The sequence below is a fragment of the Lygodium microphyllum genome, chromosome 12 (genome assembly GCF_053477565.2).
Source record: "Lygodium microphyllum isolate KBCC chromosome 12, Lygodium_microphyllum_v1.1.10, whole genome shotgun sequence".
In the NCBI taxonomy this organism is placed as follows: Eukaryota; Viridiplantae; Streptophyta; class Polypodiopsida; order Schizaeales; family Lygodiaceae; genus Lygodium; species Lygodium microphyllum.
This window is the reverse complement of record NC_141146.1, coordinates 141,390,095-141,408,044: the sequence shown is the minus strand read 5'-3', so window position 1 is coordinate 141,408,044 and position 17,950 is coordinate 141,390,095. Positions and strand designations below refer to the sequence as shown.

General features: G+C 40.4%; 1 protein-coding gene across 3 annotated transcripts in view; it reads right to left on the bottom strand.

The window, feature by feature from the left end:
• APG5 (autophagy protein Apg5 family) overlaps positions 1-17,950 on the bottom strand; it is a 73,168-nt gene that overhangs the window by 1,651 nt on the left and 53,567 nt on the right. For 2 of the 3 annotated variants that reach the window (XM_087690182.1, XM_087690181.1), the window contains exon 4: positions 6,149-6,235. The exons of the other annotated variant lie outside the window; for it this stretch is intronic. In XM_087690182.1, the coding sequence (XP_087546308.1) occupies positions 6,149-6,235 (87 nt within the window). The remainder of the gene's footprint in view (positions 1-6,148; positions 6,236-17,950) is intronic. 3 annotated transcript variants of the gene reach the window in all.

Genomic DNA, 17,950 nt, shown 5'->3' with positions numbered 1-17,950 from the left:
AACCAAGAAAAAGGATCAGCACACATTTAAATCAACTATCCAATGGTGACAGCAACATTTAATTTCCCCATGTTTCTTTTAAAAATATAGTTTTTCTCTTATAGATCTGAGCCCTAAACATTCACTACCAATACATGAAGGAAAATAATCTTTCTAAATTGATGACAAAGCCTATGGTCTTTAAAGTTTCTGCTTCAGTTCCATAAGAGATCTATTATTGCGCTCTCTTGTGGTGTATAAGGCGTAGTGCACTCATGAATAATGCCCCTACCTTTGACATGTAATCCCCTCCTCTATCAATGCATAGACTAATCAATTTGCAACCGCTGGAGTTTTCAGCCATGGCAATAAAATGCTGAAAGCACGAGAATACCTCTGACTTGGCCTTCAATCCAACCACCCAAGTGTGATGTGTGTAGTCATCAATGAAGGTAATAAAGTGGATGCATCAACTAAAAGAAGGAGTATGCATAGGATTGCATGCATCACTATGCACAAGCGGCAATTCCGTGTAGCACCCACACTTCCGTCCTTGGAAAAGCTGAATCTATGCATTTTGCCAAGCAAACATCCCTCACATATGTGCTTACTAGGCACATGCATTTTGGGCAAATCATGCACCATATCATCCTTGTACAAGTATGACAAGCTGTTAAAATTCAAGCGCCCAACCAAGCATGCCATAACTCAACAGTAAGCAAGGCAGCTGCATCCACAACCATAGCATCCAAACAAGGCTGCCTATCAAAAACATCAAGTCTGTACAAGCCACAACAAAGAGTACCAGTGATGACAATCATGTCATCATCATGTGTGTCCTTAACCACACATCATGGACCAATGAAGCAAACTTCAAAGCCACTAGTAGGCTATAGCGATGACTCACACTGATTACAAAGTTCTTCTGAATGCAAGGTACACGCAAAACATCCTCTAAGGTGACAATATCCCCATTCACTATACAATGACAAGGATTTTTCCAATGCCTTTGACTATATAAGTTGCATTGTTACCACATGTAACAATGCCCCCCTATTTAGCATCAACCAAAGAAATGAAAAGATGTCTCGATGAGGTGATGTGCTTGCTAGCACCACTATCAAAATACCAATGTTGCTCAATGATCATTGTCCTCTATTAAAAGGCCTACATCATGTATGGTGGAGTCATAAGAAAAAGGCACTGCAAAAGCATATGAACTAAAAGCTTTTGCAAGCACTACGAGCACTAGATGTGGTAGTTGTATTAGCCAACTTGTTTCTTCTTCTCCTCCAAAACCTTGCAATTGCGACACTCAAATGCATCTCTTCTTTCTCTACTAGTCCTCTTCTTTTTGTGAAGAAGAGAACAATGAGTTACCCTTGTTCTTCTAATGGCTAGATGAAGAACCTAATGACTTGCTTTGCCTCTATGGTGAGAGGAGGCAAAGGCTTGATCATCCAAGACAGTCGTAGAGTGGTTGAGATGCCTCTACTTCTCCTGCAATAGAATGTGGTCAACTCATCAAGAGAGTATTGATGCTCATTTCCCTAAGAAACCACTCGCAAGTTGGTAGCAAATGTCTGACTAGACTATGGAAATCCGCCAAGCATAGTAAAGACAAGATAGCTCTCCGATATATCCTCGTCAATGTTCAATTTCTCATATCAATATGTACTCTGTGTAAGATAAGCATCCATGCATCTTCTCAGAATCTAGTTACTTACTCAAATAGGCAACATATGCCTCATTTCTAATTCGATAAAGAGATGAGAGCTTATCTAAAGCACTCTTCACAATCGTGAATATGAGTGGATGTGCATAATAATGAGTTTCTTGATCAAAAGAGCAATCAGAGTGTGCTTGAGGATCACACATATCTCAACATACTTGATCAGCAATAGGAGGAGCTGCAGCAATAATTCTTAAAGAGATAGAACTTGGAAATAGCAGTATAACCACTTAAAGTAGAAGCAATTGCACATGTGGTTGCACTACAGCTTGCTGGCCATACCTTTGCAGATACATTAGGGCATACTGAGCATAACTTTGAATCCACTGACAATTCCACAAAACCCTTTCGGGACCAATATATACTTCATCATATACCACCAAGTTGAATAGTTGGTACCATCCAACTTGTCATCAATAGAAAGCATCCCAAATAACTCACTCTATCATGTGCCATCTTTGCATATGCTAAATACACAAATGCAACTAAGGCTACTACTCAAATTTGTCCAAAAATGGAAAACCAAACTATTACCCCAACACGTGTGAAAAAAAAGGGCTAAAACATAAATGAGGTAAAAGAGCTTTAGAGAGCTAATATTGGCTATTCGGAATCTCCTCTCCCATTTGAGGAGCCCAAGTTTAGAGAGCTAATATTGGCTATCCATAGTCTCCTCTCTCATTCGAGAAGCCCAAGTTTTAAGACAACTATTCTTTTCCTCTTTGTTATAGATATTGCAAGTTTTAAACATGGAAATATGAGCTAACAACATAAATGGAGTACGGATAGCAACCAATCTTCTCCTCTTGGCATGGGGAATACATTGGGCAGCTTTGTAACTCCTTTTACAACAAGATATGCTATTGTTTTTAATGTAAATATCATAAAGACATGTCATTATAGCACTATCGATTGAGATTCTCTCTTCTCCTTCAAGATCTCAAGCAATATGTACTTTCTAGACAACTATGCCACAACCAAAGTGCATTTCTCACAATTTCATCATGAGAAATCCCTTTGTTTATGAGAGAAACAATGTAGGATTACATGGGAACTATGCAAGACTATTATCTAGGCAAAATGCTTAGCAAAATTGGGTTCAAATGTCGGCTTTCATTTTTAGGGTTTGATAGGCTGAAGTAATCATTCATATTTTTAAACACTCTATAGCTGGGTGGAGGCCAACATTGAAGTTGATAAGGTCATTATGCACCCATGGATCAATTGTGTTGCAAGAAATCGCTAAAATACACCAAGCTTTGGGGCTGACAAATATCATGTGTTGTGAAAGAGCACACTAGCTCCAATTGTATGTGGAGTTTTCTTGCTGAATTTATTGTTAAGCTAAATTAAGTATTTGCTATAGTGTGGTTTACTCTCTTTTCAGCTTTCAAATTCCAATTTCATATGCACAATTGTCATCTTAGTTTGAGTTACATGGTTTTGGCATGGGTAGACTACCACCCTTTCAGGCTTCAGCATTCCCTTGATGCACCTTCTCTCACTCTAAGCCACTCACAAACACAAGATAATCAGACATGGTCTTATTCAGCTGAATACTAGGATGTGGCTGACACGAGTGCACGAGTTGGGACAAAGCTGGCTTTCTATCACGGGCATGTTTTACTTTATGATGGCTTTATTGTTCGTCTAAGATACATGGACACCCACCTCTCTCACAAGATCACACGTGCTATGGCTAGTTGTGCACCTCTTCACACCAACTAGAGATTGAGACTAGCATATATACATATTAGATCCATACATCTTGAGGAGCACATGCCAAATTTCCCTACTAGGGCCAGAAACAAAGAAGCATTACATTTGCAGCTGTCCAGCCTACTACAAGTGTTGGGAGTGTTTTTCAGTGTCTCTTTAGAAATGGGTTTGGGCCACTGTCAAGAGTTATGGATTACATTAATCAGCAATGTCTTGACCTCTTTCTCCTTGCAATACACTGGCTTAGAGAGACACTCGTTAGGAGCAAAGCATCAATACACTAGGAGCCCATCCAAAGATAGCTTACAGATTTTATTGCATGAGTTCCCAGTCAGTTTCAAAGCAGTCTCTTCTTGTATTTGCAAGGAGTACTAAGGAGGTCCCAGTACAGCCCCCATCTACATCTATACGAAGGATAGTACTTGATCAACTAGTCCAACTTAGCCAATTCAAGCATCCTAGATCTTGACTCATGCACAGGTAACACACACATAGGAGGATACAAGAGATTAGTGCTCAAGCTAGAGCCAAGTCCCCCCGAATTCTTCTCTACATGGGATGAGACTAAGGCCATGGTGCAGCCACTGATGAGGCTCTCTTAGAATGATATGTATCCAAATTCTATTCTACACCCGACCTGTGTATACTTAACTCTGTATACTATCCACATTCTATTCTACATCCAACCCGTGTATACTTAGCTCTGTATACTACTGCCATGTTTGTGTGTTAATAATTATCTACACCCATGCCATGTTATTATAACCAGCATTTTGACATCTCAGTACCTTGATCAGCTGTGATAGTTTCAGCTATGATCTTTTAGCTTTTAGCTTGTAGTTTAGTGTTGACTTTTCAGAGAGTTGGATCACACTGCAACTGGTTGTAACTAATGGTTTCATAGGTCATTTTGGCCTTTTCCAAACATTAACAGATCTCTTTTCTTTTTCATAAAGAACCTTAAATTAAATAAGTAAAAGTATATACATCAGGCCTTCTGGCCAAAAGGCTATCAAAACCTAGCACACAAACGGGGGGGGGGGGGGGGGTGTGTGTGTGTGTGTGTGTGTGTGTGTGAGATGGACAGAAAAGACAACATTCTAAATGCATGCTGGGCCCAAAACAGCCAACTGAGACTGATCTGAGACACTTGACTGAGATAGGAGGTCAAACCTGACAAAGCCTATGCTAGTTGTAGTAGCGATGTCAAATGCTACTGATTCTGATCTCTTTTAATGCTCTCATTGGTATTTATGAGATCAATGACACTAAAGAGGCTACTTCTATACTTTCCGAGACTGTCTACTGACAGCCAGCGTCTGATTGTGTTGTTTACAGTTGTACTATCCATCACATGTAAGCACTGCATATGGTTCACAGAGTTCTGTCCATGGCAAGATATTCTATGGTGACAGTAAACATATTAAAGTGTTGGAAGAAGGAACTATTCAAATTGAATATTTAGATGGTTCCATCAGATGTTACAGATGTTTTGTGTGTACCCATAATGGCCATGAAACTCATTTCAGCCTCTAGCATTGCCACTTTAGGCAAAATATTGTGTGAGATGAATGATCTTGCTACAAATAATATTTCACTCAAAGGCATTTTAGTAATACAAGCTCACATCTTATTTTTCTGCAGTTGATAAAGAGCAGTCAACTTCATTCCATGTTACAAAAGATTCAAAGACATTCCATGGTTTCTGGTTTGTCTCCACTAGAACCTCATTCTCCAAGGAGGCTACCCACTGCTCGCCAGCACGCATGTCCTCTTGTGCACATGGATTTACATGTGCCACACCATCTTTCCCAGTTCAGTTCATTTCAATTTTCAGTGATTAATATTCTTGTTATTTTTCAAAGCGAAATTCTGAGGCCTTTTCAAAGATTGTCATGTGGTGAAGAAGGTGACAAGCAATCATGGTGGGTGTTTTTGCAATAAGAATGGACATTTGCAAAGAGTAGCGCATTTGAGGACTATTCTCTGTTCCCTACACCTTGGAAGAACCACACACTTGTTGAGATGGGCAAGGGCACATTGTTGCGTGCATGCAAGAGAGACTAACAGTTTGACAGAGCAATAGGTTATTGCAGTCCCCCATCAGCTTTGGATGATATTACACCACAGAAGGCATATTTAGGTGTCAGATTGTCGACTCGTTTTCATGTATTTCACTATGACGCTTACATAATGCTACAAGTGAACCCTGAGGAAACGGGAAGCAAGTCAACAAAGTAACCTTGGTAGGTTCCTTGAGGTGTTCCATTTTTATCTCCAATATCCAGAATCATGGATACCATGCAAATGAAAAAAACCCTTCCAAATCCTTTGTGTGCATACTACCATAAGGATGTGGCCTTTATACCTCTGTAATTCAAACTATGCACAGAGGTCATGTCATGCAGCTAGACTGTCTCTAGAGTATCTATGAAGGTTTTCTTCAAAGAGCAATTATACAGGAATTTGAAGAAAGAGTGACAAAGTAGTGCTGAAAACCAAGACTGTTTAACCACTGTAAGTGAAAAAGTAAGAAAAGTACACGACACATCGCTATGTTTCACAACTCCAACATACTTGAGACATGAGTTCCAAACAAACAGCAAAGAAGCACATGAAAAAACAAGTCTGTAATGCTTCAGACACAAGTTCCAGACAAAGGAGACATATGTCTATCTGAGAAAACCACATTTACAGCACTTGACAGAAGAACTTCACCTCTTTTAAAGAGTTTATGAAAGCCCATTTAATAGCATCCTCTCCATCATATGGAAGAAGTTCAGGGGGATATCCTCTAAAATGCACCTGCTTTCAACATTCAAGGATGTAAGAATCATGATCCTCTCACAAAAAATTTTGATATCAAGCAACATGAACATAAATACTGTGCAAAATTCAAAGGAACTGCCTGGATGTGTTGGAAGGAAATGCAAAAGGAAAAGCAACTGGAATTGATCACCTGATCTTAAAATCCCAAGAGTGTGGCATGTTGTAAGGTAGCCTAAAAAACACTTTGAGTTCTTCACCCACTCCAATCATCAACAGGTCGCTCTAATCTTGTAATTGACTCTCCACCAAATTAAAGAAGTTCATCTCAGACACAAGGAAGGGGAGGAGAGGTTTGTTGGGATCCAATTCAGCATTAGGAGTTCTCGCTCTTTCCTTCACTATTCATTTCAGTTCTGCTGTTCAAAAATCTTTGAAGCATTAATCAAGCAGGTTCACTAAAGAGACCCAAAGTGCCCACCAGTACGAGCTCACACATAAGGATGGTATCAGAGCTCCAAGGCTCAAAGAAGGCAATGGCCCTTTGGTGGGTTTTGGAACATAGCATGTGAGTTCTCTAAAGAAGGCTCAAAGAAGGTTCACTAAAGAGACCCAAGGTGCCCACCGGTACCAGCTTACACATATAAGGATGGTATCAGAGCTCCAACGCTCAAAGAAGGCCATGGCCCTTTGGTGGGCTTTGGGATGTAACATGTGAGTTCTCTTAATGAAAATCAAGCCGTCAAAAAGTGCATTGCTATGGGATACCATTTAAGCAAGGGCTGTAGAGACACCAAATGCCTTGCAGAAACGATGCATATAGCACTGAACAAACAACACAAAAAAAGGGTTACTTATAAGATATGGCATCCCATATGCCACAATATTGCTTAAGCAATGACCAATGACCAATGACCCATGACAAGCATCCCTTAAACAACACTTTTTTAAGTGCCAAGCTAACCCTAAGGATAGAGTGGAGGAGCGCACCCTAGGAGGCTTGGAACAAGAGAAAACCAAGGAGTAGTGTAAAGATGACAGCAAAGTGTCAGCAAGCACTTGATGGTCAAGCAAGAACAAGCTCAGCATGTGGCTCTTCAAGTTGAAAGTGAGGAAATGACAACCTACTTGCAAGCTTTGGCAATCAATCCAAAAGGACTTCAATTCAATAGTTTAACCATAGCTATCATTTAGTAAGTATAAAAGTAAAGTAGAACCCTTCCTACTCAAACTTTTTGCATCAGTCCCCAAACATATTTCATTGTACCCCTTGCAGCAAGTCATCTCACAAGTGTTGTATGTGCACAAGCATAACATTAGCTAGCTAGTGACACAAACTTAGATGTGGATATAGGTGGCTTAAATTTCTATGACACCTCTGGGTCTAGATTCACATTGCTAGAACACCTTACTCCCTTGGAGGATGATTTGTGATTTTGAAGCAGAATACATTTCCGGTTACACATCTAAGAGGAAAAGTAAGACCTTATCAATGTTTACATGTGGTCTTGACCACATGATTCATTGTGTAGTTTGGACCCCAAGACACATCAAACAGCTTTTCAACTTAGAACTTTGAGATGCAAAGAAATGGGAGGTAGTTTGGATCCCAAGATACATCAAACAGCTTTTCAACTTAGAACTTTGAGATGCAAAGAAATGGGAGAAAGACTAATCCACCCTATCCAATAGTTGTGCATCTAAGCCATAGCAAACTAGTGCTTCTAAAATGCCCACATAGAGGTTGCAAACATGACGTGGCACTAGCCACACAAGCATAGAAAGAAACATAACAAGATGGAAATTCAACTCACCTCCCAACCATAGAACTGAGCAAGCTCCACTTGAGATTGGGAGCCAACAAATGGGCCAAGCCTCTACTAATAAAGTGTGCAAATGAGCCATAGGTTTGATTTATAGAACAGCCCTGACCCTTTTACACAAAAGGCCCTTTAATCGTCCCAACTTGTAGGATGTGTTGTCATGAGGACATGTATTTTTGAAACCTCACTTAACATGTAGATTAATTTTGAATCACATGATTAAGTAATTGTTGCACGTGTGAGGTGAAACTGGGGTTAAAAGTAAATTTACGAGCTCGGGACCCGAAGAAATCACAATGTTGGGTGTAAAGGCCCTTTACGCGCCCTTTACATACGTGCTCTCCCGTGTATATATTACTTCACACACGTGAACCCACCCTAACGGGTGTAAGTGTACTGTACCCTATGTATAAATATATTCTTTCATTCTTTGTGTGTACCACACTGGTACACACCCATTCGACAACTCACTCTCACTCTATCACTGTCAAACACTCTTCAGCTCAGAATCCTAAAACTCCTCGATTACTGTGCCAACTCACAGCTCTCACTCTCTATCTACTTCTGCTTTGCCTCTGCAAACTGGTATCAGAGCACGACGGTGCAGGCTGGCAGTCACTACAGACATTGCAGTCATCATCATTGGGATCAATAGGCAGCATCTGTGATAATGCTTGCTGTAGACATAATAGACTGGCGGGCTGCGGGGAACAGGTAACACCGAAGGCAAACGACAGGTAAGCAAAGACAGTCATCAGAACCAGATGGACTGACCAGAGCGCGATCGGCGACAGATTGTCATGAGGGCAAAAGGCACTCGCGATCTTCACGCGACCCGGATCAGTGTCTAGAACTAGCGCACAACATAACCAGCAAGATGCGTCAAACGCACGCGGAGTCAACAGGTTCAGGCCACACGACAACGTCAGATGGGCAACGCGTGACGGGTTGATGGAGCCAGGCAGCAGATGGGACGGCAGGTCAACGTTGAAAAAAAAAATCTGATTTTTTTTAAAGTTTCCTTTCCCCTCTCTACCGGGTTTCACACATACAAGCACGGAGTGCAAATCTGTGCAAATCTGTGTCTAAAAATTTGGGGCTTTTTCCAAATTTGGTGACTAACACATATTGCAGTGATCTTTGGACCATAAATTGCAGACATTGAGTGCACAGGACTCAGAAATTTTTTGGGGATTCTCAAATGCAAATGAAATTTTTTGCTTGAATGAGCCAATTTCTTGAAAATTGTGCACTATTGGACCCTGAAATTTGGGGCTTTTGCAGAAATCGAGAAATTTCTGCAACATTAGTCCGTACTTGAAGCTTGGGAAGATGTATTTATGCGATTGGAGCAGATTCACTGCAGAAATTTTAGGGCTTTTCACATTGGTGATGTATTTTTGAGTTGTTTTGAGACTGGACAGTGAAATTTGCGGCAAATTCATTGCTGAGTGGGAGTCCTTAGAGTTTTGAATGCTTCAAATGTTGAAAAAGGGCAGTTTCTCTTGGTACATGCATTGCTGATTGCTGAATGCTCATTATGCAGTGAAACAATGGTAAATACAGCATTTGGGTCATTGCATTTGGGAATTTTGGTGATGTACTACTGAAGTGGGAGCTATCCTTAATGCAAATGTATCAGATTTGATTCGTGCACATGCTGTAATCAGTACTTGAAACTGAAATTTGCAGCTAAACATCTGCTTCTTGGACACTTTGGAAGTACAAGAGTGTGTACTTGCTGTTATAATTCAGAAACCTTGCTATTGACTGAAAGCATTCAGACCCTTATTGCAATAGTGTATTGTTGAAAATGATTGGCAGTGCATCTACATCTAACACAAAGAATCTCTTTGAGATTCGTAAATTTGACGGAAATGGTTTTGATCTTTGGAAAGATCATATACAGGGTATACTTTTTCTAAAGGATTGTGATGATGCTTTAGAAGAACATAAGTCTGTTGCTTTGTCACATGAGGATTGGGCTAAAATGAATAAAAATGCCATTACTTACATTAAAATGGCCGTCACAGATGACACCTTGGTTGATATAAAAGGGCTTGATACTACCTATGTAGACTAGGAAAAGCTTAAGGCTACTTAGGAGAATACAACTCCTGTCAATCAGGTACATCTCATGTAGAAGTGGTTAACTTAAAGCTTGATGAGTCCAAACCTGCTTCAAAGCATTTGAATGCTTTCACTGGTATTTTTAGTCAGTAATAGGATGTAGGTTTGCCAGCTTTTGATCCTAAATTCAGGGCTATCTTCTTGCTCATGACTTTGCCAGATTCATGGGAAGCATTGGTTGTGTCATTGAGCAATAACCCCAATTTGACATTTGATGGTGTGTGTGGTTCTATTCTGAATGAAGAGATTAGACGTAAGGCAAGTGGGAAAAACAGTGGATCAACTTGTAATATAAGAGGAAGACCTGAAAAAATATATAATGCTGCAAATAAAAACAAAAATCACAGCAAAAGCAAGGAAAAACAGCAAGATGTAGCTTGTTATCAATGTGATCGCAAAGAGCATAAAAAGCCTGATTGCAGATACTTTAAAAAGCAACAAGAACATAAGAAGCAGGCTAATGCAAAAGGCAAAAAGAATGATAAGGATGATACTTCTACCCCTAAAGACATAGAAAAAGTAAATGTGGTATCTAGTGTTGTTATTGAGGAGATAGAAGATGATAAAGATGATGATTTGCTAGTTGCATTTTTAGATCTGCTTGGTATGACAGTGGAGGACATGTATATCACTAAAACAAATGTGATAGATACTTTGTTGTCAGCTCATGATGGTTTGTCACAATCGTGGATTGTTGACAGCGATGCTTCTTTTCATGTAACTCCATCTTTGGAGTGTTTTTCTACTTATGCAGAAGGTAATCTTGGAAAAGTCTACCTTGGCAACAATCATGCATGTGATATTGAAGGAATGGGCACCATACACCTGGATCTAGAAAATGGTCAAGAATTGATTCTTCATGATGTTAGGTATGTTCCTAGCATCAAAAAGAACTTGCTTTCAATTGGACAGCTAGACAGCAAAGGTTACTTCACTACTTTTGGTGGTGACATGTGGAAAATACAGAAAGAATCTATGCTAGTCACTAGAGGTGGTAAAAAGAGACTCTGTATTATCTCTACTGCAAGGCACTTCCTGGAGAGTTTATTGCAATTGCTGAAGTACAGTCACACGTGGAGTTATGGCACAAGCGTCTTGGGCATATGAGCCAAAAGGGTTTGCAAGCACTCTCTTCACTTTAAAGAGTTGATGTGAAAAGCTCAAAGCTTGACTTTTGTGATGATTGTATTTTTGGTAAACATGTAAAGAGTCCCTATTCTCATGAAGCCTCTAGGAAGGCATGTATCTTGGATTTAGTCCATTCTGATGTTTGCACCATGCCAATAAAAACTCATAGTGGTTTCCGTTATTTTGTGTCTTTTATTGATGACCACTCTAGGAAGCTATGGGTCTACGTGCTTAAGCAGAAAAGTGAGGCATTGGATGCTTTTAAAAGGTTTTATGCATTGGTTAATACTCAAAAAGACCTAAAGTTAAAATGCATAAGAACAGATAATGGAGGAGAGTATGTATCTAAAGAATTCAATAAGTTTTGTGGTGACAATGGGATTAAACGAGAGCTTACAGCTCCTTATAATCCATCTTTTAATGGTGTGGCTGAGCGAATGAATTGCACGTTATGTGAGAAGATTCGGTGCATGTTGTCCACAGCTAATCTCTCGCAATCGTTTTGGGGAGAGGCACTTAAAACCGCGGTGCATATTTGCAATTGATCTCCACATCATGCACTTGACAATGGCATTCCTGAAGAGGTTTGGTCTAGCAAACCTGCTTCATATAACCACTTAAGAGTCTTTGGCTGTGAATGCTATGTGCATGCACCTGTTGATAGCATAACCAAACTTGACATGAAATCTCATAATGGCATCTTCATGGGTTATGGAGATGAAGGGGAAATGGGCTATCGAGTTTGGGTTCCAAGCATCAAAAAGGTGCTACGCAGTCGAGATGTGATATTCAATGAGTCAAAGCTGCTGAAAAATGTCACATCTAATGACTCAAACAAAAAGAAAGTTAAATTTCAGCATGATCAGTTACTTGAGCAGCCATCAGCCACTAAAAATTCAGCTCCTTTTGATGCTGATTATGACAATCAGCGTATCATTATTGAGCTAGATGAAAATGGGCAGCAAGGGGATGCCGAACATCAGCTTGAGCACCAAAATCAGCATGCTGAAAATGCATTACAGCAGCCTGAAATTGTATTACAGCAACCTGAACATGCAGTTCAGCAACCAAACAATGAGGCCGTCGACATTCCCTTGGATGTGGATCCACTACCTGATAACACAAATCATTGGGTAAGAAGGTCTACACGTGTTAGAAGACCTATAGAAAGGTTTGATCCTCCTTTGGACTGCATTTTGCTCACAGATGAAGATGAGCCTCTTACGTATAAAGAGGCCTTATCATGTGAGTTAAAGAAAAAAGTCGGAGCTAGCTATGCAGGAAGAAATGAAGTCATTGTATCAGAATGATACTTGGGATTTGGTTGCATTGCCCAAGGATAGAAAAGCCATTCCTAACAAATGGGTCTATAAAATCAAATGTATGGATGGCAAACCTAAATACAAAGCAAAACTTGTGGCTAAGGGCTATACACAAAAGGAGGGCATTGATTTTCAGGAAGTGTTTTCTCCTGTTGTCAAAATGACCACTCTTCGAGTATTATTTGCCATTTTAGCATCTATGGATCTTGAACTTGATCAAATGGATGTTAGAACTGCATTTCTGCACGATGATCTGGAAGAAGAGCTGTACGTGAAACAGCCTGAAGACTTTGTTATACATGAAAAGGAGCATATGGTATGTAAGCTTAAGAGAAGCTTGTATGGTTTGAAACAGGCTCCTAGACAATGGTATAAAAGGTTTGATGCTTTCATGCTCTCACATGGTTTTAAAAGTAGTGCATATCACTGCTTATATATTAAGAAGGCTGATAATGGAAGCCTTATTATACTTGTGCTTTATGTGTATGATATGCTTATTGCTGGTAAGCATAAAAGCTAGATTAATGCATTGAAAAGGCAACTGAATTCAACCTTTTCTATGAAGGATTTTGGTGCAGCTGATCATATTTTGGGCATGTGTATCACACGAGATAAAGAGCAACAACTCTTATTTCTATCACAAGAAAAGTACATCAGCAAAGTACTTGATCATTTTTCTATGTCTGATGCTAAGCCTCTTGGTGTACCTTTTCCATCCTACCTTAAGGTTAGCAAAGCAAATTGCCCAAAAGATGACAAGGCAGCCAATACCATGAAGGGCGTCCCTTATGCTTCAACTTGGGTTCACTCATATATGCTATGGTTGTGACTAGACCTGACATTTCTTATGCAATGGGAGTTGTAAGCAGGTTCATGTACAATCCTAGCAAAGCACATTGGGAAGCAGTGAAATGTATCTTACGATACCTTAAGGGCACACAAAGAAAATGCTATGGCAAGGGTACGTTGGATCTGCAGGGGTATTGCGATGCAGACATGGCAAGTGACTTGGATACTCGCAAATCTACTACCGGGTATATCTTTACCTTGACAGGTGGGGCGGTTTCTTGGTGCTCTAGATTGCAAAAAATAGTAGCACTCTCTACCACTAAAGCTGAATATATTTCAGCCATTGAGGCTTCAAAAGAAGCAACTTGGTTTGGTCGTTTGGTCAAGGATTTTGGGCTGCCCACAAAAACACCTGTACTTAGATGTGATAGCCAAAGCGTTGTATGCCTGGCTAAGAATGCCATGTTTCATGCACGTACCAAACATATTGATGTTCGGTATCATTTTATCAGACAGGTTCTGGATAATGGTCTAGTCACCCTGACTAAGATCAAATCACAAGATAACCCTGCAGATGTTCTCACTAAAAGTCTTGCAAAGGCTCCACATAAGCATTGCATTCGACTTGTGGGAGTTGGTTAAAGGTTCGCTTAGGACCTTTAAGTGGGATGTTGTTGGGTGTAAAGGCCCTTTACGCGCCCTTTACGTACGAGCTCTCCCGTGTATATATTACTTCACACATATGAACCCACCCTAACGGGTGTAAGTGTACCGTACCCTAAGTATAAATATATTATTTCATTCTTTGTGTGTACCACATTGGTACACACCCATTCGACGACTCGCTCTCATTCTATCACTGTCAAACACTCTTCAGCTCTGAGTCCTAAAACTCCTCGATTACTGTGCCAACTCACAGCTCTTACTCTCTTTCTTCTTCTACTTCGCCTCGATATCAAAGGCAAAGGTTGCTATAAGTTATGCCACACAAGTACTTGGTAGTATCTGGTGCCATTTGTTGGCCTAGGTCATTCATTTGGCCATAAGTGTCAATTGGTGGCACTAGAGAAGTGGCGTTTAATGGTACCTAACGCCAATCTAATGGTCAAAGATGGCATACAAACACTCGGGAATGGAAGTTGCCTAGCCAATTTAATTATTGGCCAGTCAGATTATTTTTCAGGGCACCGAAATAATTATTAGATTAACTTTCAGTATTTAAAGGCTGAAAATTAATATTTAATCATAGAAAATACTAGACAAACCATTTGGGAAGGCTGCCACTTGTCAAAAATGCCCATGCAAGACTGAAAAACTTCTTTAGAGGTTAGAGATAAGCATTTTAATAAATTCAGCCTACAAGAGAGAGGGAGGGGAAGTCGCTGATCTGATTTGCAGCCATTAGAGAACCTTCTGAGGCTTCCAAGGACAGGAGAAGACCAATCAATAGCAGGAGACAACATCTACAGGCTGTTGGGACAGGGCAGCAGCAGTAAATGACTGATTTCCTTCAGTTCTTTGCATCTACAAGCTGTTATGGCAGGGCAGCAACAACTGCATTTGACTGATTTTCAGTCATTCTTTGCAACAAAACTCTGAATCTTCTCTCTCTACAGCTTTTCCTCTCCTCTCCCAGCCATTTTACAACCTTGCTCCGAAGATCTTAGCATTTGGACCCCTGGAGGGTGAGAAATTTCAGATTTCTTTGCTGTAAACCCTAATCTGCAACAGAAATTAGGGTTTAGCAGCAGCCTTGGGAAGCATGCCAGAAATTAGAAGCTCCCAAACTTGGATTCAACAGGGCTGAAGCTGTTTTTCAGCCTATTCAAGTGGAGGGACCAGCAAATAATTGAATTTGGGGCATTTTCCATCTCCATCAAAGCGGGTGAAGGCTAATTGATTGCCTGAATCAAGGGGCAAATCAAATTAAAGACTTGCTGATGATTCATCACACCAAGGGGAGTTGGAATACTGAAAGGGATTGGGAGAATCCCATTGTAAATCAACTTCTTCTTCAATAAAGCTAAAGAAATTCCAAAAGGGGCGCCAATTTTTGGGCCAATAGGGTGTGCATTGTCCAAGATCAGTAGGTAAATTTGTATTTTCAGATTTGCATTTATTGTTTGCTGCTGTAATTAAGTTATAATCAAGAATTTACCACCCATCCAAGGAAGGAAGGTTTGTTACATGGTTCCATTGCCCAAATACCATCAAATCCTTTGAATTGGTGGGCCCGTGGTACTTGATTGCAACTTGGAACTATTGCATTATTGCTGAAATTGTTCTCAGCAGTAAATTACAACAAGCATGTCTTCACATGGTGATACAGGATCAAGCAGAGAGGATGCATCACTCCTTGTTCAATCACATGGTGAAGGGGGAAATGCAATGACAAGAAAAGTGAATTCTTCTTGCATGAAATCCGCTTTTTGGGGTATATTGTATCGGCTAATGGCATAGAAACAGGGAATGGCTATTCCGGCCTATAGGAACGATTTAACATGTTCCAGACCCTTGGAGGAGATGAAACGGCCAAGAAACGTTCCCTGCCATTTCCTGCCGTTCCCAAGGCCATTCCCTACAGTTCCCCCAACCGTTCCCTATTTGGAACGGCCATTCCAAGCCTGTTGACCAAAAATTTACATTTTTTCACCTTTTTTCTTTTTGCTTGTATCACACTCCTACCACATGTTCACCCATCTCCATCGTCTAATGTGCACACACTAACTCTCTCTCTCTCTCTCTCTCTCTCTCTCTCTCTCTCTCTCTCTCACACACACATTGAATATTCAAAGTGTCAAGACAACCCACAAGAGCCAATCAAAGAGTCCATGCAAAGTTCAAATTTGATGCATTATGAACTCTTGCAAATCACAATCAAATTTAAGCCTATTCTCAATTCCAAGGCAATCATCCATTTATATTGTCCAATTTCAAGGGAAACTAGAATAATTAGGGCAATTCAGAGCAATTTGGAGCTATGGGTATAATCGAGTCAATTTTGGGACATTCGGATCAATTTGGAGCATTGAGGGGTATTGGGGCAATTAGAGGGACATTCTTTGAGGCAACTTGGTCATGCAGGGCATGGGCATATTTGGGGCACTTAAGACATGTGTCGTTCCCCCTGTTCCCGTTTCCCCACCTTAGATATTTCCCCCATTCCAGGGGGTCCCATTCCCATTCCCGTTCCAGGTAACTATGGCTGATGGTATTCGCATGGACCCTGCAAAGGTTGAAGCAATACGATCATGGCCACCTTTGAGGAATGTGCATGAGATCCACAGCTTCTTAAGTTTATGTTCTTACTACAGAAAGTATGTACGCGGGTTTGCTGAAATTGCATCTCCATTGCATGCCTTGCAGAAGAAAGATATGCCATTTAGATGGACAGCAATGGAAATTTCAGCATTTGAAAAGTTGAAGGGAAAGATGACTTCAGATTATGTGCTTGTGTTGCCTGATCTAAGGAAGTCATTCATAGTTCAATGTGATGCATGTGATAACAACATTGGGGTTGTTCTTATGCAGGATGGCCGAGTTGTGGCCTATGAGACCGAATTCTCCATGGTGCAGAAAAGAGTTTGCAGGTCTATGAGAAAGAGCTCTTGGCTGTAATTCATGCACCGTCCACGTGGAAACATTATTTGTTCGGGGCTGATTTTACAGTGCAGACAGACCATCAAACTTTGAGGTACTTTCTGACGCAGACAAAGTTGTCAGAGAAGCATATGAGATGGGCAAATTTTCTTTCTATGTTTCATTTTCACATTGTACATATTGATGGTAAAAAGAATGTTGTGGCTGATGCACTGTCAAGTAAGCCACAAATTTCAGCCGTCAGCATGGTTTATCACACTCAGTTGGATGCCATGAAAGAGCAATATGTTGCTGATCTGGACTTTGCTAATGTTTATGATCAGCTTTGCAATGGCCAAAGGCATGAACACTTTGTGCTAAGAGATGGATTTCTGATGATGCATGGACGACTATGTGTCACAAAGCAGTTAAGGCCTAGAGTCATCACTGAAAGTCATGTTCCTCCGTATACAAGACACAAAGGTATTGATGCCACGGTCAAGGCAGTGGAGCATTTCTTTTATTCGCCATCTTTGAGTCATGATGTAGAACAGTTTGTTAAGACATGCATCGTATGCCAGAAGGTAAAGCATGATAGGCAAAAGATGCCGGGTTTATTGCAGCCCTTGCCTATTCCAGATAGGCCTTGGCAGAGCATTGCAATGCACTTTATTTTTTAGCTTTCTATGACACCTGCAGGGAATGATGGGATATGAACTATCATTTGCAGGTTTAGCAAATAAGTCCATTTCATTCCGGTGAGGAAGAAAATAAAGGCTGATCCTATGGCACGATTGTTTTTGCAGCACATCTTTAAGTATCATGGTATGCCAGAGTCGATCATTAGTAATCGAGACCCTTGGATGACCAGTTTATTTTGGAAGGGCTTGTTTGAGAATATGAATACAACGTTGAAATTCTCATCATCCTTCCATCCGCAGACAGATGGTCAGTCTGAGGAAGCAAATTCCACAGTGTTAGAT